Here is a 27,897-nt window from a genome sequence, read left to right on the forward strand (position 1 = left end):
TAAAGAGGACTGTGAAAGAAGACTTCCAAAAATGCCCCAGAAAGTGGCAGCAATGATGGAACAAGTGTGTTCAAAGAGAGGGGAGGATCTAGAAGGGAATTAAATGGCAGAATGTCTTTTAAAGTAAGAATTTTAAATCATTTAAGCACTCTGTATTTTTTAATCAAACTACATACACACAGCATTAGTAAATGCTAAGTGTGCCCATGAATAAGACAAAACTCCAAACCAGGTGGCGCATGCCTGTAACCCCAGCACTCAGGAGGCTGAGGCAGGAGGATCTCTGTGAATTCAAGACCAGCCTGGGCTACATAGTGAGTTCCAGGTCAGTCTCAACTACACAGTGAGACCCTGTCTCAAAAACAAACAAACAAACAAACCCCCCAAAACTCCAAATAACAGTAGTTTAAGCAAAATAGAGATTCATTTCTCGCTCATGCTAACTTAAGTCTACACATTTAGTCTAGAGCTGGTACAACAGTTCCGCCTTCAGGGACCCAGCCTCCTTTGACCTCATCTCTCCACCACCCCCAGGGCATGGTTTTCCCCTCATGGTCCAAAATGACTGCCTGTGCTCCAACCACCACGTTCACATTCCACCCGAAGAAAGGAGAAGGGATGACAAAGGGCATGGCCCTGTCCCTTAGGGCAGATTTTGGCTGCGTGCCGGCATCACGTTGCAAAGGAAGCTGGGGGATGTAGTCTTGTTTGGGAGCCCTGTAATAGCATCGTGCAGTCTGCGCAGCTCTCACGTGTGCTGACTCTGTCCCCTCCCCCCCTTCCCGGTCTGGCTGGCAGTGGGCTCTGGCCTGGGGGGCAACTGCACGGGCTGCGTCATCTGCTCGGAGGACAACGGCTGCTCCACCTGCCAGCAGAGGCTCTTCCTGCTCATCCGCCGCGAGGGCGTCCGCCAGTTCGGCAAGTGCGTGCACGGCTGTCCGCTCGGCTTCTTCGGCATCCGCGGCCAGGACGTCAACAGGTGCAAAAGTACGTGGCTCCCCTCCTCCCGTCCTGTTCCCCCAGCACAGCTGGGGGAGGCAGGAAGACACCTGAGCCCAGACTTGACGCCTGCTCAGCTCCAGACTGGCAATCATCCCCTCTCTGCCTTCATCAGCACTGACAGGGTGGGGAACCATCACTTCTAGCTTGCTGTGTGGCCTTGGGTATGTTACTCACCTTCTCTGGGCCTAGCTCAGAAAAGTGTTCTACCTCCTCTTTGGGCTGTGACCTGGGACAAACCATCATTGTCTCCGAGGCTTGATAGAAAATCAGGCAGGGAGGCCTCACTCCCAGCCCAGATTTGCTGTGTGATTTTAAGCAACTCACTTGCCCTTTCTGAATGCAGCTAAAATGAGAAAAGATTTCTCACAAGCAGCCCAGTTTTACTTTGGCCAAGTCTGAGGTTCAGAGAAGACACTGCATCCGGACCCCGTGCCGCAGAGCTTGTGGCTGCTCAGGGGCCACCTCAGCCAGACCCGGGGCCCCTCCTGGGCAGGGGCCCCTCACCGCCCAGCGTCCTGGCTCTGTTGCAGGATGCGGGTCCACGTGTGACAGCTGCTTCAGCCAGGACTTCTGCATCCGCTGCAAGAGACGGTTCTTTCTGCACAAGGGGAAGTGTCTGCGCGCCTGCCCGCCAGGCACCTTGACGCACCAGAGCACCCGGGAGTGCCAGGGTGAGTGCGGCCCCTCCCTGCCTGGAGCAGGGGCTTGGAGACAGGTGTCGGGAGACAGGGACGCAGCACAGTCGTGTGATGATGAGGTGCCCGGGGCCACTGAGTCTCGGGCACCAGGGACCGGCACAGAGTCGTCCTCCAGCGGCTGGAACCCACCCAGCCACAGTGACGGCGATAGCTACTGCTACCAACGTTAGCATCGTGAGATTTCCAAGGAGACAGGAGAAGAGCAGTGACTTTGGAATAAAACATCTGGGATCAAGCTCAGTGTGTCGAGCATGTCTGTCATCCCAGCACTCTGGGAGGCTGAGGCAGGGGGATTGCAAGTTCAAACCCAGCCTGGGCAACTTAGTGACTTGTTGAGACCCTGTCTGAAAATAAGAGATAAATAAATGTATAGAAAGGACTGGAGGTGTAGCTCAGTGTGAAGGCCCTGGGCTCAATCCCCAGTACAGAAAATACAATCTAGGATCAAATCTTGGCTCTAAAACTTATTCATTAGTGATTTGTGTGCTTCAGTTTCTCCAAATCTTAAAATATCATGAGAGAACTCAGACTACCTCACGGGGAAGAACTGTTATGGGATTAAATGCGTCTATGCATTTAAAGTACTCTGTTCAGCACCTGGCACACAGCACATGCTCTGTGTGTCAGCTGTCACCGTCTAGGTGCACAGCTCCTTCCAGACCCCATGTGTGTGCCCTGGCTGTGGTGGCCTCCTCACTCAGGGCCCCACGGTCCCCCTGGGCACATGTTCAGGGTCCCCCAAAGCTGAGGCTCCGAGCTCCCCAGGCCCCGCCCCCAGAGGGTCAAGCCTGGGCCTCCCCAGTTCTTGCTCCAAACCCAGCTCCAGGACCCCTGCCGTGGCGGTGCCCACATCCAGGCGGCATCTGGACCCTTCTCTCCCTCACCCTCTGTGCCACCAGCCTGGTCCCTCCTTCACTCGAGTGGTATGCACTAGACCGTCGGCTCTGCCAGGTCTTCTTTCTTTTTGCAGTACTGGAGATCAAACCCAGGGCCTTTACACCCAGCCCTATGAACTCAGAACTTTTTTGAATTTTTTGAGCCAGAGCCTCAACAAGTCTCTAAATGGCCCAGACTGGGCTCAAGCTTGAGAACCTCCTGCCTCAGCCTCCCAGAATCCTGGTATTATAGACAGCTAAGCTAGACAGAAATATTACAGGGAGTCAGGTAGGGATAAGCCCAGGGAAAGTCAGGACAAAGGTAAAATGCATCACAGCTGTGGCTGGAGACACATTTCCTGGAGACCAGGCCTCACAATAAAGATGAGATTGTAATGGCAAACAGGAAATATGGACAGGCACCCCGGACTTTAAGGCAGAAAACAAACTTTATTTATGTGGATGGGCCTGATTGGGATAATTTTTTAGAGAACCAGGCACTGTCTTTTTGTCTGCCTATAGTTTATATAGGATTGGTAAGCAGGAGCTAGTATAGAAGCACAGCAGGCAGTTGATTGGTTGTATATACAATATCATTATTATTGATTGGTCTATAGCAAGGTCAAACTCAGGGTCAGAAACATATTTGAAGTATGTATCAGTTTAGGGCATGGTCTGCCACGGAGGAGCAGATAAGAAGGATACGTACTTAGAGTAGGCATCATATAGAGTACATTACATTCCAGAATGTGTTCAAGCCCTGGGCAGAGATAGAGAACTACGCCCTTGGTGGTATTAACAGGTTCCGTGGGGGGTTATGTGTCTGACAGCACTAGCAAGAAAATATGCGTTTGTAATAATCATTTACTACAGACCACAAGACCATGGAGTTTTAAACTCCACTTTTAATTAACCCATACCACACTTCATTTTCAAGATGACCAGTCCTGTATACTTCCTAAAAAGACAAACAGCAGGCCTAAGGAAGGCTAGATAACCACCAGTCACCTTCCAAAGATTTCTGAATCCATCATGTCCTTGAAGAAGTCTTTGTTCTTTTCATGAACACTTGTTACATGACTTGTTTCCCAAATGGAGCACTGTTACCTAAATGCTTGTATCTTATTGGTTATTATAGCTATAACATTGTACCCAGGGGCGTTTCACTACATAAAACTGCCCTGTAAAGTGGAGTCCCTTAGTACCCATTCAGGACCCTTCCTGCCTCTCAGGAGCTGTGTCTTTTCCCACTCAATAAATATTTCATACTCTCCTGTTATTCCTAGAATTCATTCTTCAACTTTTAGAGAACACAAATTTGGTGCACCAGCTCTCTAACAAGAGAAATGTTTTCATATTTAATCTCCTGTGTCATTATTGATGGCCTCACCAAGATAAGAAATAATTAAAAGGAGGTAAGAGTTTGTTTTTATTTTGTTGATTCATATTAGGTAGTCAAAAATTATCGTTCTTGTTTGTCACTGTTTGTGCCATGACTTTTATGTCTTTAGTCTTATACGTTGCCTTTTGTTAAAATGATCTGATGTTCTTTAAAGGGATATTTTACTTTTACAGGTAAAGTTTTATATTAATTGCTTGACAGGTTTGTTATTTTAGACAGAATTGCTGTTATAGCACCACTTAGTAGACTTTAACAGTAACTACAGATAATTTTAGAAAGTGCTGCAAAATGAGTCTTTTTATGAAATCTGGTTTATATTTGAGAAATAGAGACATATAAAGTTAGAGAATGAAAGGACCTCTAAACTGTCTTGATCTTTTCCAGCTGAGGACTGTTAAGTTGAGCCCATAGAAAATGAACATTTGGCCGGGCATGGTGGTGCATGCCTGTAATCCCAGCACTGGGGAGGCTGAGGCAGGAGGATCACTATGAGTTCAAGACCAGCCTGTGCTACATAGTGAGTTCCAGGTCAGTCTCAACTACGTAGTGAGACACTGTCTCAAAAAAAGAAAAAAAAAAGAAAAGAAATGAAAAAAGAAAATGAGCATTTATTAATGCTGAAAACAGGGAAGTCATCTCAAATAAAGTCAGCTCATGTACTTTTATCTGTCCCTTATAGAATGCTAAAACAAACAGTGGCTACTCTGCCAGCTCATAAATGCTACCAGAGCAGCTGCCACTCTCAAAGCAGAGGACAGTTTTCCCCAAGTACCTTCTGGTGAATCCCCATTGAGGCCAATGGTTGATGGGATGTTGGCCAGATAGGCAAATGGATTCCTTTCTGGAGACAGGTCTCTGATTGCATGGGCCTAGTGGAAGTTGAAAGGATGACTAAGGTGTCATGACTGGGGCTACTCCCTGGCTGATACCCGAAGGTCCCCCAGCGGAACCTGGGTCCCGACGGCCTGATGGGGTAATCAACAGAAAATCTCCACTTACCTATCGTCCCTACTGTACTCCTCAGTGAGGTGAAAAATAACTCCCGGAGTGATCAGCAGGTATCCTCCGTCTCACAGTTACTTGAAATGGTGCCGTGAAGACCTTTTCTTTTGCCTCCATGAAGAGTTAAGCTAGAGGTTTGGACTGTTCTCTCTCTGCTAGCAAGATAGACCCCAATGAGGCCAGGCATGAATAGAAACAGTGACTCCCTAGGTGACTTGGCAGGTCTTTGCTAGGTTAGAAACTCCCTCTAAGCTTTTCTCCAGATCATTGGGAGTTAACTTTAGAACTCTTTAGCTACCTATCACCAGACTTCTCTGGGAGGTCTCAGGCAGAAGCAGCTTGCAGCAACTGTTTGCCTTTCACAGAACAGCTAGCAGAGAAGTGACTTACACTTGTGCTTGTTATATGCTAGAGTAAAAAGGCGATTTTAGCCAGCCTTTCTCTTCTTTCATGTACACGTAGAAAACTGATGTGTGCCTTGTGGTTGCTAGGTGACAGGTATAAGTTTAACCTGTGAGCTTCAGAGACAGAATGGACTTTGAACTATGCATAGCCTTGTCTTGCTGCTAAGGAGAATTGCCTAGGTGATTAGGTAGATAACACAGGTGCTTTGGAGACTTCTTCATGGGTGAAACTCCTCTGAGCCATCTGTTTGCTTCTGTGATCTATTTTACAGGATGACAAATGCTGCCCTTTGATCTATTTGCCTCAATCTCTCTCAAAGAATTAAAAGCAATAGGTTATAGGGCTGGGGATATAGCTCAGTGTCACCATCATTGCCTCCTGCCTGGCAAGTGGAAGGTCCTGAGTTCAATCCTGGTACTGCCAAAAACAAACAGACAAACAAAAAAGCAAAGGTTTAGATCTCTTGATTATTGGTTTGTTAGCAATAATTCCTTTGAATATGATCATTATGGCTGAAATAAATTGTAACTTGTGCTTATAAAAAACACCTACAAGAATAAAAATATGAATTTCCTGGGAATATAAGATCACACACCAGCACAAGTTTGGATAGTCGGGTCGGATTTATCTCCTACTCATTCTCCAGATGGAAGCCACTTGCCCTGGAATGGGACCAACTCAGGAGACCTTGAAGGTACACAAATCAAAGAGAAATTAAAGGGAAGCCAGTTCTTTCTTTTTCATTTCAGCTTGCTGAACCCAATGTCAAAACCTCTTAAAGTTCAGCCCTCACATATTGAGGAAGAGCAGCTTAGTATTTTTCTGCACCTGTGCATGGCCTGCCTATCCTCTAGAGCCAAATCGGAATTCAGAGGGAGGTACTGACTATGAGGCTACAGTACTTCACAATTAGAACTGTACTGAGAGAGAGAGAGAGAGAGAGAGAGAGAGAGAGAGAGAGAGAGAGAGAGAAAAAACCATCAGAATTGCCTTATGTTCAGATTTTTTTACATTAAGAGGTAATCCTTATCTGTATTCAAAATGTAAATGTAAACCACAAGAAAACCAGACACATCTGGCCCCTATCACTGAGTCTGAGGTTTCCTGCCCTTTCCTTTTAAACCCTGAGGATGAGGTTTCCAAGGCAACTTTAATCAAAACCCCACCCAGGGCCGGGGATTTAGCTCAGTGGTTCCGCTGCCTGCCTGGTAAGCATAAGGACCTGAGTTAGTTCAATCTGGGCATGGTGGCACACACCTGTAATCCCAGTACGTGGAAGGCTGAGGCAGGAGGATTGCTGTGAGTCTGAGACCAGCCTGGGCTACATAGTGAGTTCCAGGTCAGTCTCAATTACATAGTGAGACAATGTCTCAAAAAACAAAACAAAACAAAACAAACAAAACTCCACCTGCTATTATTAAAACTGAGAACAAGATTTCCAAGACAACTCTAGCCAAAGTTCCACCTACTATTACCAAGTTTAAGGCTTTCCCCACTTGCCCTTTCTAGGCTGAGATCCCTCTCCCTTACCCTTTAGAGTCCAAGGGTGAGGCTTCTAAACCAGTTATAATTAAAGTCTCTATAGGACTACATCCACCTGTAGCTATTTTTATTCAAGCCCCTCAGAGAATACCCCATACAAGAAGTAAGTGGAGGATTTGGACATGCTCCTGTCCACGCATCCTTTTTTCTCAGTGACCTCAAACAGATCAAACAAGACCTAGGAAAATTTTCAGACCATCTTGATAAATTTATGTCTTTAGAGGACTTACTCAAATGTATGAAGGATGCAATGTTACTTTTAAATCAAACACTGACTTCTAATGAGAAACAAGTAGCATTACAAGCTGCCCTTGCATTTGGAGATGAATCTTATGTTGTTACTTTTAGGAGGCCAGAAGACAGGCAGCCTGGGGAACAGCTGGTTCTTACCAGAGCCCAAGCAGCCCCTACACAAGATCCCTGTTGGCCTACCAACCAGACGAGTGATTGGAATAGAAGGCATCTTCAGATGTGTATTTTTGAAGGTCTAAGAAGGACAAGAACTAAGCCCTTTAATTATTTAAAATTATCAGCTATTCAATGGGAGGAAAAGAAAACCCCTCTGCCTTCTTAGATTGCATACAAGAGGCATTGGCGAAACATACATCCCAGGCTCATGATTCCATAGACGGAAAGATTATTCTTAAAGACAAGTTTATTACCCAGTCAGCCCCAGATACCAGAAAAAATGTTACAAAAGATGACTTTTGCTCTAGATAGTTTATTTGGTACTTTAGTAAAAATTGCTTCCACAGTATTTTATAATTGAGAGCAGAAGGAGGGCAAGGGGAGAAAACAGAGGGGTCAAAAGAAGGCGATAGCCTTGCAGTAGCCCTTAAAGAAATTAAGTCTGATTCTTGGGACTCCAAAAGGAGCTCCATGATTAAACCCATCTGCTACTGCTGCCAGAAACAAGAAAACCCCGGGGCCATGCTTTAATTGCGAAGGTGACCACTGGAAGTCACATTGCCCTCTGAGGCAAAAGCCCCAGTGCTCAGAGCCGTCTTACCAGCTGGTCCAGCAAGATCGAACGGCCCCAGGGCGCTCTCTTTCTTCTCCCTCTGGCAGGACTGTCATCTCCAAGGAGGAGCCCCAGGTAATCGGGACTACAGAGGGGAAGGAATCAGCCTACTGATGGACGCTGACGCATGTCTCTTGGTCTTTCTCTGGAACCCTAGCCTTCTTCCCAGACATCATTCATCAGTGAAAGGAGATGCTGGAGTTGAGGTAACTCCCTGTTTCTCACAACCCTTAGGCTATAACTGGGATGGCTTTCTCTTTATACATTCCCTTTTAATTATGCCTGGAAGTCCAGTTCCCCTTCTGGGGAGAGTTATTTTGTCTTGTTTAAATACCATAATATACATGCACCCAGGTCAGGTACACTGCCTCCTCCTCGTGGAAACAGAAATCAATCCTGAAGTATGAGCAACTAAAGGTAGACTATGGAGAGCAATGAACACTGCCCTGATACAAATACGTCTCAAAGATCCTATTATTTTTCCTCACTAGGGACAATATTCTAAAAATCTAAGTTAAAATGTGCATGATTGACAATTTAAGAGCACAAGGTTTACTTAAAGTCTGTAGTAGCCCATGCAACACTCCAATTTTGGGAGTTCAAAAACCCAATGGAGAATGGATATTGGTACAGGGACTTAGACTGGTAATTGTGTTGGTAGTGATAATCCACCTAATGATACCTAACTAGTAAAATCTCCTTTTTCAGATTCTGGAAGGTGCCAGTTGGTTTTCAGTGTTAGTTCTAAAAGATGCTTTCTTTTGTATTCCTTTACATACAGATTCAGGGCTTCTTTTTGAGGACTGTCTCTGAACCCTTGATGAAGCACAGTCCAAGTCAGTTGAGCGACCTGGTCATGAGGATTCTCAGTATCCAGTAGTGACTCTGCATCAGACACTTAAAAGTTCCTCACTTTCCCCTGAGACTAGTGCCTAGCTAGCAGAACTCATAACTCAGTCAAGGGCTTTACAACTCAGTGAAGAACAAAACATCAATATTTGTATTGATTCAAAGTATGCTTTTCTAGTGCTGTATGCTCATGAAGCCATATGGAAAAAAAGAATGATTTGACAGCCAATGAATCTGCCACAAAGCATCATAAGGAGATAGATGAATTTTTATCATCTGTCTGTATGCTCTCCAAAGTGGCGGTAATTCACTGTAGAGTAGAAAAAGAAGTTGATGAGTATTTTAAGGTAATCCATTGGGTGATGCAGCTGAAAAAGAAGCTACTCAAGGGCCCTCCCTTCAGACCCTTATGATCTGGGAAGGGCCTCTTAATCATACTCAACCCAAATATTCTCAGTCAGAAGTTGAGTGGGCTCTCTCCCACGGGTGTCAGTCCCTTCCATCAGGATGGTTACAATCAGATGATGGTAAATTGTTCCTTCCTGGTGCTAGTCAATGAAAAATTAAGTCTTTACATCAAAATTTTTGCTCGGGGAGGAACCACACCCACCATATGGCCTCAAAGTTATTCATAGGAAAGGGATTCTCACAGACAATACAATAGATAATTAAGATGTAAACTCTGCTAAAAGAACAATCCTCTAAATCATGCCATAAGCCCTCCAGGTATACAGAGACATGATAAATACCCTGGAAAAAATTGGCAGCTCAGTTTTACTCATATGTCAAAGAGTAGGTGTTCTAATATCTATTCTGGGTAATACTTTCATGAGGTTGAGGTCTTCCCTTGCATAACAGAAATCTACAAGAAGTGCTAAAGGCTTAAATCTTGGAATCATTGCCAGATTTGGACTTACCAAGAGCTTACAGAATGATAAGGGACCTTTTTTGTTTGGTACCAGGGATTGAACTTGGGACCCTGTGCTTGCAAGGCAGGTGGTGGAACCACTGAGCTAAATCCCCAGCCCAATGGGCCTTCTTTTAAAGCAACAGCTACATGAGGTGTCTCTCAGGCACTGAACATTCTCTATCACCTTCATTGTGCATGGAAGCCATATCTTTGGTAAAGGTAGAGAAAATGAATGAGACCTTAAAGAGACATTTTTGCAAAATGGCTCAGGAAACGCACCTATAGTTGCCCTACTTACCACCTTTAGCTCTTATCAAAGTAAGAAATACACCTCAAATTCTAGGCCTCAGCCCATTTGAAATGCATTATGGATGCCCTTTTCTCACTTATGATTTTTCTTTCGATAAATAAGCAGATGCCTTACTAAGAGATGTCACCTCACTGGCTAAATTCCAAATGAATTAAGCTAATTGTTCAAAGGCTCTTCAACAGCTAATGGAAGCACAGTTTAAATTGAAGAGCAATCCTATATTTCACCCAGAGATTTAGTACCGGTAGAGTCCCTCATCGTGTCCTTCCCTAGGACCAACTTGGGAAGGACCACACACTGTGATTCTGTCAACTCCATCAGCTGTCAGAGTAGCAGGCCTGGACTCCTGGATACATCACACCCAACTCAAGCCCTAGGAACCAGTGATTGTCACTAAATGCGAGCAACCATCCAAAAACTCCTGTGAATCCATAGAAGACTTAAAATTCTTGTCAAAAAAGAAAGCAAAGTCCTTCCATAAGTAATATAATATGTTAGTCTTAACCTTTTTACTAATTCCTTTACCACTTAAAGGAGAGTGCAATTCCTTTCTAGTGTGGGCACAGGAATATTCAGTTTTTACAATGAACATTTTCCTGGATATGTGGCCTGCACCCGTGTCAAGTACATAAGAACTTCCATGGTGGGTACCCCCACTTCAAGGAGATATTTGCAATAAGCTACATGACTGCACTGACAAGACATGAAGAAGTTTAGTGGTTCATAGTTTAGCCTTACATTACAAAATAACTGAATAGCCTGTAAACTCCACCCTTAATAATCTTGAACATAATTGAATTTTTTCTAAGGATGGCACGGAAGCCTCTCTACCAACTCCAGTAGAACCCCTTATTAAGTTGGAGTAAGAGCTCTGTCATGACAGCCAACCATCGATGATATCAAGATTGCTATTTCCAGAATTGGGCTGATTATATAAGGTTAACCCCCACTATGGGAAAACTTAGTAGAAAGGTCCCTTTACATTGGGAACAAAGAAATCACTCCTATCCTCATTGTCCTAACTCTACTAGATACTTGGATGGATACTTCCTAATCAGTTTATACACATCATAACCTTCTGTGTCAAACACTGGGCTGCAACAGACTGGTTTAATCACCCTGAAATTAGATGGGAAGCTTCAATGGCACTCATTGGTCTTGTGGAACCAATTTGTGGCCCTGGCTACTCCTGGATGGATAGAGAGATGCATTCTGGGATTTGCGTGGTTACAAGGCCTGAATGTCAAAAATATCAACAAACCTGCAAATGTATCCCATCTATAACATTAATGGTCTAAAAGTGTGTTTCACTGGTATGGTCATTTGGTTTTATCTTTGTCCTTCTCTAGAATTAGAGGATGTCATCAATATATCGAGGTCTTGGATAACTATACTCAACCAGCCTTAAACAACACTTTGACTGGTCTCAGTCTCCTAAATAAAGAACTAAAATTAATGAGGCAAGGTGCCCTCCAAAAATGACATTAGACCTCCTAACAACAGAACAAGGGGATACTCATACAATTGTAAAAGCTGAATGTTGTGTGTACATTCCTGGTCTTTCAGCTAATATATCAATGGCTGTTCAAAATACTAAATGACAGGTTAATGCCATGTCAGATTCTAAAATTCCCTAGACCTTATTCTTTCCCCCTTATTGAGAGGCTATTACTGGTTCTTCCTGGTGGAAACATTTCTTGCTCATATTTATAGTAGCCTTGTTGATCTTATTATTTGGTCCATGCATACTTAACTGCTTCTTTGGCCATGTTGTTTCCAGACTTAAAGCTATATGTCTACCCAAGACAAAAATGCCTGATGTCTATTGAGGGCCTTTAGGTTGACCTTCTGGAGAGTATCTTTGACAGCCACTCACAATTATGATCACCTTTAGCCAGAACAGTCATTGTCATTTGCTCCCTCATCACAGTTAGGGCTCACTCTTCATAGGGGAGAGTATTATAGACAGCTAAGTTAGGTAGAAATACAGGCAGTCAGAGAGGGCTAGGACCCTGACAGAGTCAGTGCAGAGGATGAGAATACATTACAACTGTGGCTAGAAGCACATCTGTTAAAGGCCAGCCCTCAAGATAAAGATGGAATGACCCAGCCTACATACCTCCGCATGGGATAAGATAAGTGGTATTACCTGGTCCAATAAAGCCTAGGTAGACATAAGTCACCCGTGACCAAGACCTCCTTATCCCTCCTTTTCTAAAAAAACTTTGCTCTTTCCATGTACACTGGCTATGCCACCTGCGTCCGCATTTGAGCTATATTACCTAAGCAGCTAAACTTACAATCTTATTGGTTGATCATAGCTTGACCCACATTGTACTCACTTCATGAATTTGTACCCACCTTGTGATGTTGCTCTATAAATCTTCCTTTGAGAAGTGGGCTCATTGGCAACCCAGTTTTGGGCACTCTCCTGTCTCTCAGGAGCTATCCCTCTCAATAAATTTTTTCCTACTCTTAACCTCTGTTGTTTCATAGATTTTATTCTTTGATTTTGGGGAAAATGAACCCAGTTTAGTTGACATCTACCAGGTTGTGAGCTATATCTACTTCCCTTATATCAATATGGTAAATGTTAATTTCTTTTTTATTTATTATTTATTTATTTTGGTACCAGGGATTGAACTCGGGTCCTTGAGCTTGCAAGGCAGGCCACCGAACTGCTGAGCTAAATCCCCGGCCCCTAGTAAATGTTAATTTCACTTTGTAAGAAACTGCTCAACTGGAAGGCAAGAAACCTCCCAACTTCCTCACCAGCACTTGGTATTGCCAGCTATTTAAAATTTTATCTTTCTAATGCATGAGTTGTGGTCTCCCAAAGTGGTTTTGATTTGGATTACTCTGATAACTAAATAATGTTGATTATCTTTTCATGTTTTTATTAATTGTCCATAGCTATTTTTGTGTCTAATATCTTTTGAAATCAATTGCCTGTTTTAAAAATTGGATTATTTTGGGCTGGGGATTTAGCTCAGTGGTGCTGCCACCTGCCTTCCAAGTGCAAGGATCTGAGTTCGATACCTGGTACAAAAAAAAAAAATTGGATTATTTGTTTATTACTGAGCTGTGAAAGCTCTTTGTGATACCATGCGATGGATACTACAGATAGATTCCAGGCTCTTGTGTATAATGAGCAAAGGATCACAAGTATATATTTAATGGAAAAAGAAAAAAGAACAGCTACATTTATTGACAATAATGGGAAGATGTGCTCAGGGTAGATCTGTGCCAACAGAAACAGAAAGGTGGTGTTGGAATGACAGGAAAATAAAAAGCACACAGATAAAGCAGGCTTTTGGATTTTAAAAGATATGCACTCCAGCCAGGGTGCCTCTCATTGGGTCTTGATAAGTTTGAAAGGAATGATTGACAGGGTGTTGAGTTATTTCAGGGCTTTAACATGCATGCCTGTCCCAGAATGCATTCTGATTAAATTGCGCACATGAGATATAGTCCATATGTATGAAGCTTTTTTTTTTTTTTTTTTTTATTTTTTTTTGGTTTTTTGAGACAGGGTCTCACTATGTAGTTGAGACTGACCTGGAACTCACTTTGTAGCCCAGGTTGGTCTCAAATTTACAGCGATCCTCCTGCCTCAGCCTCCTGAGGGCTGGAATTATAGGAATGTGCCACCACTCCTGGCTCAATATGTATGAAGCTTTAATGAAGTTTGAGTGGGGAAAGAGTTATTGAAGGTCAAGCCACAAGATCTAACATGCATGTCTGGGGCTTGAGAGATTTCCTGGGTCTTTGCTATTTTTACTGTTCCTTCTTTTAGAATGATGGAAGGAGGAATGGCCCTACTGTGTTGCCTAAATTCAGGTGGGTGGAGGAGAAGTGGTCTCCCAGCCCCAGTTGTGCTACTTGTACAGGGCTTTGGGAACTGTGTTTTCTAGATCTCCATGATTGGTAAGTCATGTCTTGGAGGCTGTTGTACGCGCCTCAATAGGCTGGGTGTAAGCTGAGCAGCGCAGGTGAGAAGGCTGCCCATAGCTTTGCTGCAGCCGCCACGGCCGGGGACTAGGAGAGAGGAACCTTGTCCACTCCAACTGTTGCTTTTCTCCGTGGAGTATTTTGGTACCTTGCCCGAACTCGGGCAGCTCTGTGTTTAGCACCGAGAGTGTTTGGGCTTCCCCCTGGCTCGCGTGGAGTTCTTCCTTTCCATAGGTTTTAGTGAGTTTTCTTCTCCTTTTCTGAGCCCCTCTCCCCCTCGGACTTTCAGATATCAGAGTGTTCCATTTGTGTAGTTGTTGGTTCCAGATAACCCAAAACAGGGTGAAGAGGCGTCACGGCTTCTCACAGAAGAGAAATTGGTCTGTTTAAACTTCCCACCACTGCTTCTGTGCCAGTCAGAGAACAGTGGACCCAGCTCAAGCTAACTCACCTCCTCTGGGTCCTAAAGCGCTGCCTAGGGCTATTGCTTCCTGGGGTGGTTTGCTGATATTGATTTGGTGTCCTTTTTATTTTATTTTATTATTTTTTACTTATTCAGCTTTGCTTTCATTGTGATGACTGTGGAGTTAAGGTTATGCTGCTGTCTGAAAGGATAGATAACCTGTATTTGCTGATTTTCATTTTGAGATGTTAACCATCAGATGTATATGCTTTGTGGCTTGATTTGGTGAATTGAGTTTTCTCGAGGGGTGGATCTTGTTCCCTTTTTATTTGTAATTAAAACATTTAAATTAATTAATTATTTATTTGGTACCGGAGATTGAACTCAGGACCTTGCACTTGCCAGGCAGATGCGGTGCCGCTGAGCTAAATCCCCAGCGCCTTCCCTTTTTCGTTATCTAAGGGTCACCCAGTCAGTGAGGCATCCCACTTCTAGGCTCTTCAACCAGACTGTGAGCTGTGTTTGTAGGGGAAATCCAATGGGCCCAAAGGAAGTAGCACTTGTGCTCACTTAAAACCAACCAGGTCCACCCCCCAGTAAAATTAACCTTATCAGGAAGGAAATGCTCTGCCAGGTTAAACCCCTGAAAGCCTAAACCTAGATCCTACTTTTTGTTTCTCCTATGTACAGATAGATAGGAACAATTCCATCTATTCCTTTTGAGTACCCACTCAGACATCTTTTTAAAAATTTTTTTTTCTCTCTTTGAGTTTATTGGTACATTTTAGGTATACAGTACAGTTACTTTACATGACAGGTCTTAGTTTCATTTATTCCCCTTCTCCCTGCCCTCCCTTCACCCCCTCCTCCCTTCCCTATTTACAAATACTTTGTTTCCATTTTTTTCATTTTCTCATATATTTTCCCTTACCTTTCCCCTCCCCTGCCTACTTCCCCTACACCTTTAGCCCTTTTCTTCCTATTTCACATTGTCAATTATGTCATTAGGATTTTATGGACCATTATAGTTTTTCAGACTCAGAAATCATATGTCTTCTTAATCACTGGAATGAGATCCACACTAAGACCATACAATGAGGTCATCTTATATCCCTATGTAATAAAAAAGGCCTATGTATCCACTTGAGGAAAATGAGACATGGCCACCCCTTGACAGCCTGAAATATAATGTCATATCATGTCATATAACGTAAAGAACAAGAGAAATGGTCAGAGGTGCCTCATATTCAAGCCTTCATGGCCCTCTAGCAGAGGCCTGATCTGTATCCTAGAAGCCATCTCTCAGGAGCTGATGCTGCAGAGGACTCCCTCCTGTCTGCTTTTCCTCACAGTCTACTTCCCTAGCAACCTGGCCAGTCTATACTTTCAGGATGTGAAGGCCGTCTCCCGAGCCCACCCCATAGTAAATCTGGGTCTATTTACTGTAGGGCCTTAGACTCAGGAAACATGACATCTAAGCCCACCACTGCTCTGCCCCTTTGAGAAGTGGCAAGCACTGATGGTACAGTCCATGTGGTAGTTTCAATTATGGATATTCAGCAGTGCAAGTAAAAAGTGGGCAGTGTGGTAAATTACTTAAAGCTCAGCTTGAGTGCGAATGCCCAGCTGAAGTGAGCTAGGGTGGCTCTGGATGTGGAAGACCCATTTGGGGATTCTCAGCAGTATAAGAGGAGCATGGGAGGGGAAGATTGTATGATGCTTATTTCCCAGTAGAAGCTTTGTTGTGCTGGTTTTTCCTGATGCAAACTTGGCTGTGGTTGATAGAGGAGCTCAGGTCCTATCACCAGGGATGGCTACTGTTCTCTTCAGGGGAGCTCTGATCACTTTTGACTTGCATGTTGCTCCCTGGATCCAGTGCAAAACCCTCAGCCTTCTGACAGATCCTGCAGGCTTTTGGCACAGATTCTCTAGCCTCAAACACCAGCCTTTGGGCTTTTTGGTGTATATACCCTTCAGTCTTCCACTGTACATTCCTAGGTCTCCCAATACAAGCTTGCATGAAACATTGCTATGGGCTTTAGGCCTTTGGCTGGATACCTGGGCGGAGGGCACTGCTATGTGTTCTAGACCTTTTGTTGAACTCATATGGGGCATTGACCTGCCCTTGGCTGGATTCTTTGGATCCCTAGAATACAGACAGATCTTTTACACGATTCTACATTTGACTCTGTGGGTAAATATTGTAAGATAATCTTATAAGTTTATGTGTCACATATGAAATCTATTCCCTTGCAAACCACTGACAGGTAGATTCTCTGAGGATCCTGAAAAGTTTGCTGATGGTTTCCATATTCTAACAATGGTTTTTTGATCTGACTGGTGAGATATCCAATTCATCCTTGTTTCTTGTTGTAGAAAGGAATAGGATTATAAAGGTTGCAAACCAGGCCAATTATTAAGCCTTTGCTGCTTCACTCTCTGACAATTAGCCTATTATGACATTATTTGGGTTTCAAGAAGGGCCCTAGTGGAATTATAACACAGGGGGCAGAGAAGATAAATGCAAGTTATATATCAATGCCATGTAGCTGCTACATGACAAGGTACACCCAAATCTGTGAACTATGATATGCTCAGGCCTATTAGTCAGGGCCCCAGTGAAAACCCAGTTGCTTTTCAGCTTTAGCTTAAAGAGGCTCTCCATAAATACACCAACTTAGACTCTGACTCTAGAGAAGGTCGTATTATCCTAAGGCAGTACTTTATCAGCCAGTCAACTCCAGATATTAGGAAAAGGTTCCACCAGCTCCAACTGGGCCCTCAAACCAGAGTAAACCAATTGGTTTATGAAGCCTATTTGGTGTTCAATAACTGTAATGAAGCAGAGGATAAGTGAGAACTGGATAAGAAGGCAGACTAAAGCCACACCTGCCCAATTAAGGCTCACGACAAAGCCCATAACTCTGGGGGAATCCGAGGGAATCCAAAGAATGATAGGAGCAAGTTAGAGTGCTTGGAGCACAAGGGAACATGGCATTGGGCAAAGAAATGCCTTTGGAAACTATATAGCCCCTGTTTGACCTGTCAGACATGGGAAAAGATCCTGGCCACTGGGAGAGAGACTGCCCTTATTCCCAGAGAGGGATGAGGTCATCCACGATGATGGTGCACAAGGCAGCTTACAAAGCTCCTGTGCAAGAGTACCATAATTACTCCACAGAAGCCTTGGTGTCTCCGTTACTTTTCTGTCATTGCTGAGACTAAATATTCAATACCCAAAGTTAAAGGAAGAAAAGTTTATTTCACCCAGTTTGTAGAGATTTCAGTCCATAATTGCCTGGCTCCAAGGCAGGGCGGCTTGGCAGAAGAGAAACTGTTCATGGCACCCAGAAGGTAGCAAAGGAAGCAAAACAACAAGGGACCTAATAGTGTCTTTCTGCCCCTTTTATCTTATCCAGACTACTGGGATTGGGGTGGTACCAAACTAATCAACGGACTGATTTAGTAATCACACGCCGTTTTATCCCAGCATCACACACTCTAGATCCAACCACCTCTGTAAAAGCCCCAAGATCACAGGAGGCTTTTGGGGGACATCTAGACACAAACAATAATGCTCAGACAAATTTAGATGAGTGGGCCGACAGGTTACATTCCGCTGTGATAATGGTGTGAATTATTTAGTCCTAGTGTCTTATTAGGGTGATCTTTCATCCCATTCTAAAGTTGTTGTGGGCCTTGAGGAGTTACCTGGACAGCTTTCTTTACCCATACTCTGAACTACTATTTGAAAGTTTAGCCTTTCCAAGCTTCCTTTATGGTGATAGTAGAGTGTCCCATACCAATAATTGTTAGAGATATACTCTTCCTACTCAGGGCCAATCTGATACTCAAACCTCTGGGTACCATGTCATAGTGGCTCTTGATCTGTTTTCTCTAAAACATTATAGTTGTTATCTGTTAACATTCTGCAGGGATTCAAGTGTGATTGCCATCAAGCTACTGCTGGTGACCATAATTCAAGATCAGAACCTCCTTCCACGTCCACGGTTCATCAAGAAATCCTCCAAGGAAGGGCTCAGTTCCCTTGAACTCTTAGCTCAGTCAGGGTGAGGGTTCCTTGGTCTCCATGTAGGTAAAGCAAACACCTCTATTTAGCTGGAAGTAGCTACAGAAAGACAGAACTTCCTCCTTGAACTCCTCTCAAAGGTTTTTGGGAAGTAGGGCTCTCATGGGGGAATAGAGCAGTTAGAAACAAAGGAGCTGAGTGAGTCACTCCCTTCCCTTTGTTCAGCTGTAAACACTGTACCACACTAGTGGTTATCCATGCTTCCATAATCCTAAAAAGGGAAGCGTGTGAGCCGCTTCCTTTCTTTCTATTCAACCATAAGTACAATAGCATCCTAATGATTACCTAGGTTTAAGCTTAGGAGGTCATGGTGTCCAGTGCAGCAGTGAAAGGGAAGCACCTAGGATCATGGTGTCTGACCCTTTAAATACTGAAAGCCTGAGTTACTGCGGCCCCCCTTTTTTTGCCTTCACTCTCGTGCCTGCTCCTGCTGCTACTGACCTGTGATCTTCAGTAAACCTGGCTACTTACTATGTACTATGAGGTGTACATGTGCTACTCATACTACTCATTGTACATGTGAACCTGGGCCATTTTTAGCCTACTCAACTGTAACAATAGGCTACTACTACTAAAAGGGTTTGTAGGCTGTACTCCTGGGGATCATATGCCTCTCAACTACCTTTGAATGTTTGTGGTTCAACAACTGTGTTAAAAGAAAAAAACCTGTCAGAAGACAAGAAGAGAGATGTTATTGTAGATTCCTGTTCAATGGGAGAAAGCTTGGTGAATTTGTCAGGCAAATAACTTTACTATTAGGTCAGGAATGTAGAGCCTAAATATGAGAAAGAGAAAGTCAGATTTCTATGCTTTCTGTGGAGGCAAAGGGAGATATTAGATAGGCCACCCACTCATTTATACCAATCCTACTTATCTGTATTCCAAGCTACTGCAGTCTTGCTTTTTGAAGAGGAATCTCAGTTGCCAGAGGTTCATAGGTGTAGCTTTCTTCTAACAAAGAAGATGGTAGGGGCTTGCTGTGGCTATTGTAAGCGCAGAGCAGATAAGCTTTGTAGACCTGCCAGCTGGTTACTTCTATCCTAGTTCTGTGAAAGTTGGAGTGATCGTTTCCCATCTAGGATATTTATAGCTTTCCACTGTGTCCCTTGAGGAAAGACCAATTTGTTTGCTAGACTGGTTTTAATTGTTGCTTGGGAAATTGGAATAAGGCTAGGGTCTTGAAGGGTTGTAAGGCTGTCCTTACATCTCTATCAGTATTTTGATTTCCCCAAGAGATTTCAGTCATTGCAATAAATGACAATGACTTGCTTGGGAAGATAGACTGCTTACAGGAGTTGTATTGCTTATTAGTTAGCCAGCTCCTTAGCAAGGTGTATTTGGATATTGCAGGGTGATTAATTCTCTGACTGCATAAAAAGGGGGAAGGTGAGGGCTAAAGAGAAAAAAGACAATAGAGACTTGTGAAATTTCAAAGTAGGGGCAACTTAGGGGCAGCAATAATCCTATGTCGATGCAGATCTTGTGCTGATGAGGATCTTAGTTCATGAGGTTCTTATGTTGAGGAGGACATTCTTAAAATATGGAGAACATTACAATAGGAGAACATTCTTACAATAGTGGGTGGGAGGAGTTAAGTTATAAAGAATTTGTTTCTCCCCAGGTGAAACCTTTCTCTTACTGTTCAATTCTCAAGGAACCAGGCTTTAGATGATGTAATTTTACCCTTGAGTATCACAGCATTACAAGACAATTGAGGTCTCAGCAGTGATTGGATAGAAAAATGGAGTTATGTCTCAATATGCCATACCTAGCCTGTAGGCAAGAAAACTAGGTCTAATTACAATTTAATTGTGAAATGATTTCCCCCAAAATTATGTAGAATTGCTCCTGACCCATGTCCCTTTTTGTTTTATGTGTGTTTTTAGTGAAAAGTGAACACAACCAACAATGACTTGTCCCTAAGGATTATGAAGAAATACAAAGTGTTTAACTGGCTTAGCTGTCTATAATAAATTCTTTTTCAAAGGACTATTCCTAGCTGCAGTTAGGGGAGAAGAGGCGAAGGTTTCATCTGCCTGCTTCAAGCTGAGAAGGGTAGATGTAGGGAAGACTGCAGTCAGGGGCTTCTTCTAGGGAGCCTAATTTAACAAGCTTTAAATAAAAATCATGCTATAACTTAGCAATAAAACCCGCTTTATAATGGAGATTATCTATAAATCAGATATTTTTCATAATTTCACTTAATTTTGGCTGTAAAAGTTTAACAATTTGATAATTAAAAAAACATTTTTAGCTAAATAATTTAAGAACTTGATGGTTAACTACCGGCGTATTTGGAAACTGCCAAAAGGGGTCAGCAATTGGAGCCTCTCCTTTTAAAAACTAGCTTTATTACTATAGTCTTGACTTTACATGTCTTTAGTTATACTTTTCTAATGCATGTTCAAGACCAACTTACAGTGAGACCTATATTAAATAAGTTTAATGTCTTGCTATCTAACAAGGTCAGTTAAGTCTCTTCAGGCCTTATCTTGGAGCCATGTATAGACCCTTCTAGCTCCTCTGTCAGTGTTAGCCATCAGGATTTGCTGTGGCCTTGCTTGACCATGTTGCTTTCTGCAGAAGCAGAAGAGAGTTTTTCCTTTAGGTGATATTCCTTTGCCACACTGCGTTGTTGAATCTTACTGTTTTGGTGTCCACTAATCTCCTGGCTCAGGGTGTTGGGTGACTTACCAAAGATGTAGGATCTTGTGGAGAAGGTTCCCTCATGTTCTGATCTTTTTGTTGTTGTTGTTGATCTTGGAGGGTCAGGGCCAAAATATTGGTTGTTTTCTTAGCCCAGTTACCTTTCTACTTCTGGCCTCTAAACTTTAGTTGTTGAACACCCAGAAGAGAAGATCAACAACACTAACATTGTAATAGGAGTAGTGAACTTAACTATTATAATTTTGCCTGGATATGAAGCATTTTGGACTAAAAATATTAGTTAGGAGACTGTTATTATTGCCAATCAGGGTTGTTCTAGTGGTTGAATCCCTGTAGAATATTAACAGAAAAAGGCTTTAAATCAAGGACTATGCACACTATTTTGGCATGACAATTGCAATGATATTATTTTTGCAATACACTTGAATGTGTACCTTGGTATAGGACAGTCATTGTTAAATGCACTCACCCAAAAAAACACAAGAAAAAAAAAAAAGCTCTTTCGTAGCTATCTTTTGACAGGATGCCATCAAAGGAATATAAATTGGCCTACGAATGTACCTGTTATCATAGGTGCCTGGAGCATGAAAGAAAAGCAAAAATTTGAATCAAAAGAGGTTATTACCATAAATAATATGTTGGAAGACCTGTGCAATTAGAAGACATGAATACATTTTGTACATCAGAAGAGTAGCAGTAGTATGACAACTATATGAAGCCTAGTGTCTTGCAATGTAGCTTGATACCAAAATTACCTTTCTAATAACACCTTTGTTTAACCCACAAAATTTAATCTTTAAAAAATGACCAATGTAAACATACTACAATAACATATTTAGAACTTAACCAATATAAATATTTATAATAACACGTTTAGAGTTTAACCTTTGGATCATAACCAATGTAGCCAATTTATAATGACATATTGAGACAATATTTGTTAGGGTGTGTCTCCTATAAGATTATGAAAATTATTGGGGTTCTCATCAGTGAACAAAGACCAGAATAATTGTTTTCTGGGCAGCTGCTCCTTTATTTACCTAGAGGAGTCCCACTTAGTAGTCTCCCCAGACTTAAGGGTCTCTATTTAATTACTTTGAAAAAAAGATTTTGTTTTGTTTTGTTTTTGAGACAGAGTCTCACTATGTAGTTGTGACTGACCTGAAACTCACTATGCAGCCCAGGCTGGTCTTGGACTCACAGTGTTCCTCCTGTGTCATCCTCCCAAGTGCTGGGATTACAGGCATGTGCCGCCACACCCAGCTAAGAAAAAGTTTTTTTTTTGGTAAAAACCAGTTGATACATTAGTATATTGTTTGTAGCCAATAAAAATTCTTTGAGTTATTTTATGTAAGTGACAATACACGTTACTTTTGTAAAATAAATCTTTACCTCACTTCCATCAGCTAGCAATTTGAGGGGAAAAATGCATGCCTTTAACTTAATAATATTTATCTATACATTGATTTAATTATAAGTGAATATCCTTTAAGAAAAAAAATTAGAAGGCAAAAAAGGGAAAAAAATCATTAAGCTCAAACAAACAAAATAGATGTACAATTGGATAGACAAACATAAGACAATTAATTTATAAAACTAGAGTGCACCCAAATATATTTGGCCAAAGAGAATGATAATAGCCTTTTATAATCTTTAGGTTTATAATTATAATAAGACTAGTCAAAACTTTTTATAGGTCAAATAATTCTGGCTTGTTCTATTGTGAGCTTTTTCCATTGCACGTTAAAATGGAGGTATTAACTAGGACACAAACAAGAATGAGCAAGATGTCTAATATCACTTGAGGATAGATGGTAAGTCCCCTCTACGGAATACAAAATACAAAGTAAGTGGTACCTGGGCTCCATTATGAATGCTTTGTTTTAGTTCCTTAAACAGTTTGAAGTCAAATACCTGGTGTTCAGGAATAAACTTATTTTGGTTGTTTAGATCAGCCCTAATTGTTACAGGGAAGCAATAAGGCCCAAGAACATCCTTGTGAGTAGCTGCTTTCTTAACTAGTTTTTCATATTTAGACAAACAAGGTGCAGGACGTTCCATATTTAAGTAACCTACTGGTGCAAGCAAAAGAGTATCTGATAAGCTTCATTTGATTCTCATCTTTACCAAGAGCCTGGAACACAGCATGGATTGTGTCTGGAAAATACAGCATTTGTACATTTGTACATTTCTCTTCCTCCTCCTGACTGAGGACAGAATCCTTGGGAAGGGTAGTGTTTATAGGACTCAAAGCTGGGCCCCAATCTGGAAAGGTCTTAGTAGAGATGGGTTCTCCTTTGTCATGACCTGTGTTTAAATTTTCACCAACTGTATTTCAATTTTCTAAATCTAAGGTTCCTTTGCTTTTAGTTAAGGTGTCAGTACTAACTTGAGCCCCAGCCTGTTTAAGCACCTTACATAAGAGTTGGATGTAATTCTGCTGCTCTATCAATTGATTCTTCCCCATTATCCTGTCTACAGAGACTTTGTGAGTGACACACTTTCTCTCTGGACACCTTTAGAGTTTGCCTGTGGAGTCCTCTCCCTGCCTAACATATCATGCATCCTTTCCTCTACTCTAGTGGAAGTTCCCTCTCAGGCCTGCTTGCCCCTTGTTGGGTGCCAAATATCGGAGGGCAACCAATCCTCCAACTGCCTAGAAAAGGTAACAGTGAGGGATAAAGAGGAAAAAGACACTAGAGACTTGTGTAATTTGAGAGTATATGGAGGGTGAGGAGGCCAGTTCCTCAGAGCAGGCAAAGACAAAGACTCTCTGAGGTAGCCGTCATTTATTGGGTACACACAATAATTGGATTGAGTATCAGGTGACTTAGAGTAATCCTATGTTGATGTGGACCTTATGCTGATGAAGCTCTTCGTTCACAAGATTCTTACTTTGAGGAGGACTATAAGAAGAGCATTCTTACAATAGTAGGTGGGAGTAGTTAATTTGATATGGAATTTGTCCCTCCCCAGGTAAAACCTTTCTCTTACTACTCAGTTTTCAAGGAACCAGGATGGCTTTAGATCATGTAATCCTGCCCTTGAGTATCATGGCATCAGGGGACCATTGGGGTCTCAGCTGTGAGTGGAGGCAAGAATGATATTATGTCTTGACATGCCATAGGCAGGAAAACTAGGCCTACTCATAATTTAATTGTGAAATGATTTTCCCCCCAAATTATGTAAAATTGCTCCCAACATTTGGAGTCTGTGTAAATACTTAGTTTAATATCAATGCCTGAGTAAGGGCTAATGAGATAGATTAGGGCATGGCAAAAGCTGGCCGGGAAACTAGGCCTGACCTGTTAACAAGATCTGAGACATATGCACAGAGCAGTTCCCAATGCCCTGCACTTAGATTTTTCTCATGAGAGTTCCCGCAGGTTTTCTATAGAATGGCCTATACCTGACATTAGCCTGAAGCTCAAGATCCAAGCATCACCTCAGGACCTATATGTAGAAGTTCTTTCTGGTTGCCATGAGCTTTAGACAGCATGAAAGGACACACTGATGGCCTGAAGCCCAGTCCTTTCCAGGGTATGTTCCTCTTTTCTGTATAGGCCTAACAAAGAAGGTGGTCTAAGCATACAAGGGTTATTGTAGGCACAGAGTGTACAAGGTTTGCAAAACTTTTGGGTAGTCATTGCTAGTCCTAGCCCTCTGAAAATTTGAGAGACCATATCCAATGTAGGATCTTTTCCCATATGAAAAGAATCATGAAGGGCCTTTATAGCTTTGCAGTGTGTCCTTTGAGGAAGGACTAGTTTATTTCTCAAATATTGCCAAACCCCTTTTTAGTTTCCCCCATCTTTGCAGGTGGGATGCACTGGTTCTGATTGTTCCTCAGGAACTGGAAATGTGGCTAACGTCTTGAGAAGCTGCCCTTTTTGCCTTTCTACCAGCCTTTTAATTTCCCTAGGAGACTTTAAACATGTATTTTGGGTGTCCTATGTAATGAATGACAGTGACCTGCATAGGAAAATAGACGGTCTCCAGAAATTGTAGTTTCTTGCTTGTACTTTAGAGATGATTATTAGTATGCCCCTTTCTTTCCAGGACAAGTAGCACCAGAAAGGCATATTTGGAATCTGTGTAAATATTTAGTCATGGCCAAGGATGAAGCTCAGTGGTATAGTGCCGGCCTGGCAAGTGCAAGGTCTTGAGTTTGATCCCCAGTACTGCAAAAACAGACAAACAAAACAACAACAACAATAAAACAAACTAAAAAAAATTGAACCTAAAATATCTATCTATCTATCTATCTATCTATCTATCTATCTATCTATATTGAATCTCTCACCTTTTCCTAATATCAATGCCTCAGTAAGGCCTGTGAGCTCTGCTTTTTCATCAAAGGGGTTTGGTCTCAATGACCTACTGTGAACTGCCAATTGCATAAGCTGTCTTTTGATATTATTCTTGGGCAAAGCTACTTCCATCAGTGAACTATACCTCCTCAGGGTCTTAGAGGAGCAAGTTATTAATGTCTTGCCTGTTTGCATAGGTCTAACAGAGCAACTGTTCACAAGAGTGGCTAACTTCTGAGCCTGAAGGCATGTGTGAGGCAAGATTAAGAGTACTGCATGCCTATGTATGATAATTTCAAGTTATCCAGGAGAGTGGTTTGATGTAGTCCCAATAGTTTAAAGTGTGCTTTCACCTTTGCCCGAATTGAAGAATTGCCTTTGTTACGGCTTGTGTTTAGATGTCTTCTCAAAGCATCATGCAATCATAAGTGGGTTTTTTCAGAGGTGGCTGGATCTAGAGTGTATGATGCTGGGATTGATTCATGGTATAATGCTAGGATCAAGGGCACTAGGATTAATAGTGTGGGTGCTACCCACCCTTAGTATCCTGGATAAGATATAAGGGATGGAAAGAGCTGTATTTGTCTCTTATTGCTTTGCTACCTTCTGCCAGCATGAATTTTTTCTCCTCTGCGATGCCTGTATGCCGTGCCACTCTGCCTTGGAGCCAGCTGATATGGACTGAAACCTCAACAAACTGTGAGTAAATAAACCTTTTCTCCTTTAACATTAGGTATTGATTATTTTGTCTCAGCAACAAGAAAAGTAACTAAGGCAGCCCTCAAATCTTTTGCTATCAAACCTCTTCCTAGTAAGGGAATAGGACACTGTGGCACTATTTAAAACTAAGAGTAAAACATTTGACCTTTGAATTGACAAATAAATGTATGTATAAAGAAACTCTGTCTATGGTTCTCCTAGACCCAATTATGACTATAGATCTAAAGTAGGATTTTTCCAAAGAAGGAAGTTTGAACAGAAGCCAAAGTAATAAAATTGCTTATACATGACATCCAACTCTCCTAGACCCAATTATGACTATAGATCTAAAGTAGGATTTTTTCCAAAGAAGGAAGTTTGAACAGAAGCCAAAGTAATAAAATTGCTTATACATGACATCCAAGATCACCCAGGGTTTCTCACAGAAGATGCAGATGTCCATGGACAGGGCATTATAGGTTGTCATGGGCTCCTTCAGTTATTTTTATCAGAATGGGAGATGAGGGTTTTTGCTGGCCTAGCTCCTCTCTGGGAGTGAGGACAATTAGTGCCTCAGTTAGTGACTCAGTGCCATGAGTCAGACACATTGGCCTCCTAACGCAAAGAGCAGGGTTTGGTTGGTGACTTAGTACAGTTGTGTGTCCAGCATCCTTGATTGGCCCTGGGTTTTCCCCTGGGCAACTTGGGTGTGCTTAAAATATCACTAATTGAGACAGCAATAATTTTGGTCTGTCTTTTTTCTTAGCCCTTTTCTTTTTGCGTCATCTAAATCCTGATTGTTGAACACAGAAAAGGCCATGTCCAGCAATTGGGTCATAGAGGTTTAAAGATCCATCTGTAAACTACCAGGATCTTTTGAAAATATCAGCTCTCTGGGGTACTGATGAAAACAGGTGAGATAGACACATATCCCCCTGAAAGACAGGTGAATGTCTGAAGACAGGATAATCAACAATATCAATTTCCTCTTCCTTGGAGGCCTCTTTAACTATCACAATTTTCAGACATGTTTAGAGATAAAGAGCCATAAAAGCCTGAACACAAGAGATTTCACATCACATTCCTTGCCTTTTGCTAAAAAGAACTATCTGAAAAATAGATGTAACTGAAAAATTGTAATTTATACTGCTATTTGTTATAAATGGTGATGTGAAATCACTCGAGGTAAGCTTTTGTGAGGAGAAAGAAAAGTTTATTCCAGTGAACAGGGACTAAACCAGAGATAGATTTAGCAGCTAGGTGGGAAAAGCTGTGTTTATTACACCTGTGTGGGGATGGGTTACATAGGGAGAGAGAAATAGCAGCAGCTGCCTAGGAGAAATTTTATCTATGGGTGGATGGGCTAACATCTAGAGACAGATATTAGCAGCTAGCCGGGGAGCGATTACATCCACTTGTGGATGGGCTGACACAAAAAAATAGAATTAGCAGATGGGAAAGGAATTAGGCTTATATAGGTGTTGAAAAAGGAGTTTATCATCAGAATAAATGTTTATGACAGAGTTCAAAGGCAGGTAGCACAGGCATATAGACAGTCACTGGACTTCTCTGCACCAGGGTGATCATATCCTGTTGTTTGCAGGCATGTTTCCTGTGGGGATTTCCTTCAGGCCAGGTGTGACACTATTCTATACCCATCTTTGACTCAAACAATATTACAATAGGAGATAAGTTGTTCTTCTTCATTAGCTTGTCCAAAATTTTCAGGATGCAGCCTAATGGCAAGCTCTCTGAGATCTG

General features: G+C 42.2%; 1 protein-coding gene across 1 annotated transcript in view; it reads left to right on the forward strand.

The window, feature by feature from the left end:
• Rspo4 (R-spondin 4) overlaps positions 1 to 26,084 on the forward strand; it is a 60,217-nt gene extending 34,133 nt beyond the window's left edge. The window contains exons 3-7 of the mRNA XM_033767108.1: positions 766 to 987; positions 1,533 to 1,673; positions 3,862 to 3,990; positions 7,995 to 8,153; positions 26,051 to 26,084. Coding sequence (XP_033622999.1) covers positions 766 to 987; positions 1,533 to 1,673; positions 3,862 to 3,956 — 458 coding nt within the window. The 3' untranslated portion in view covers positions 3,957 to 3,990; positions 7,995 to 8,153; positions 26,051 to 26,084. The remainder of the gene's footprint in view (positions 1 to 765; positions 988 to 1,532; positions 1,674 to 3,861; positions 3,991 to 7,994; positions 8,154 to 26,050) is intronic.
• Positions 26,085 to 27,897: the final 1,813 nt, after the last annotated feature.

This window comes from Fukomys damarensis, unplaced genomic scaffold (genome assembly GCF_012274545.1).
Source record: "Fukomys damarensis isolate Sample0158 unplaced genomic scaffold, DMR_v1.0_HiC HiC_scaffold_22, whole genome shotgun sequence".
Taxonomy (NCBI): domain Eukaryota; kingdom Metazoa; phylum Chordata; class Mammalia; order Rodentia; family Bathyergidae; genus Fukomys; species Fukomys damarensis.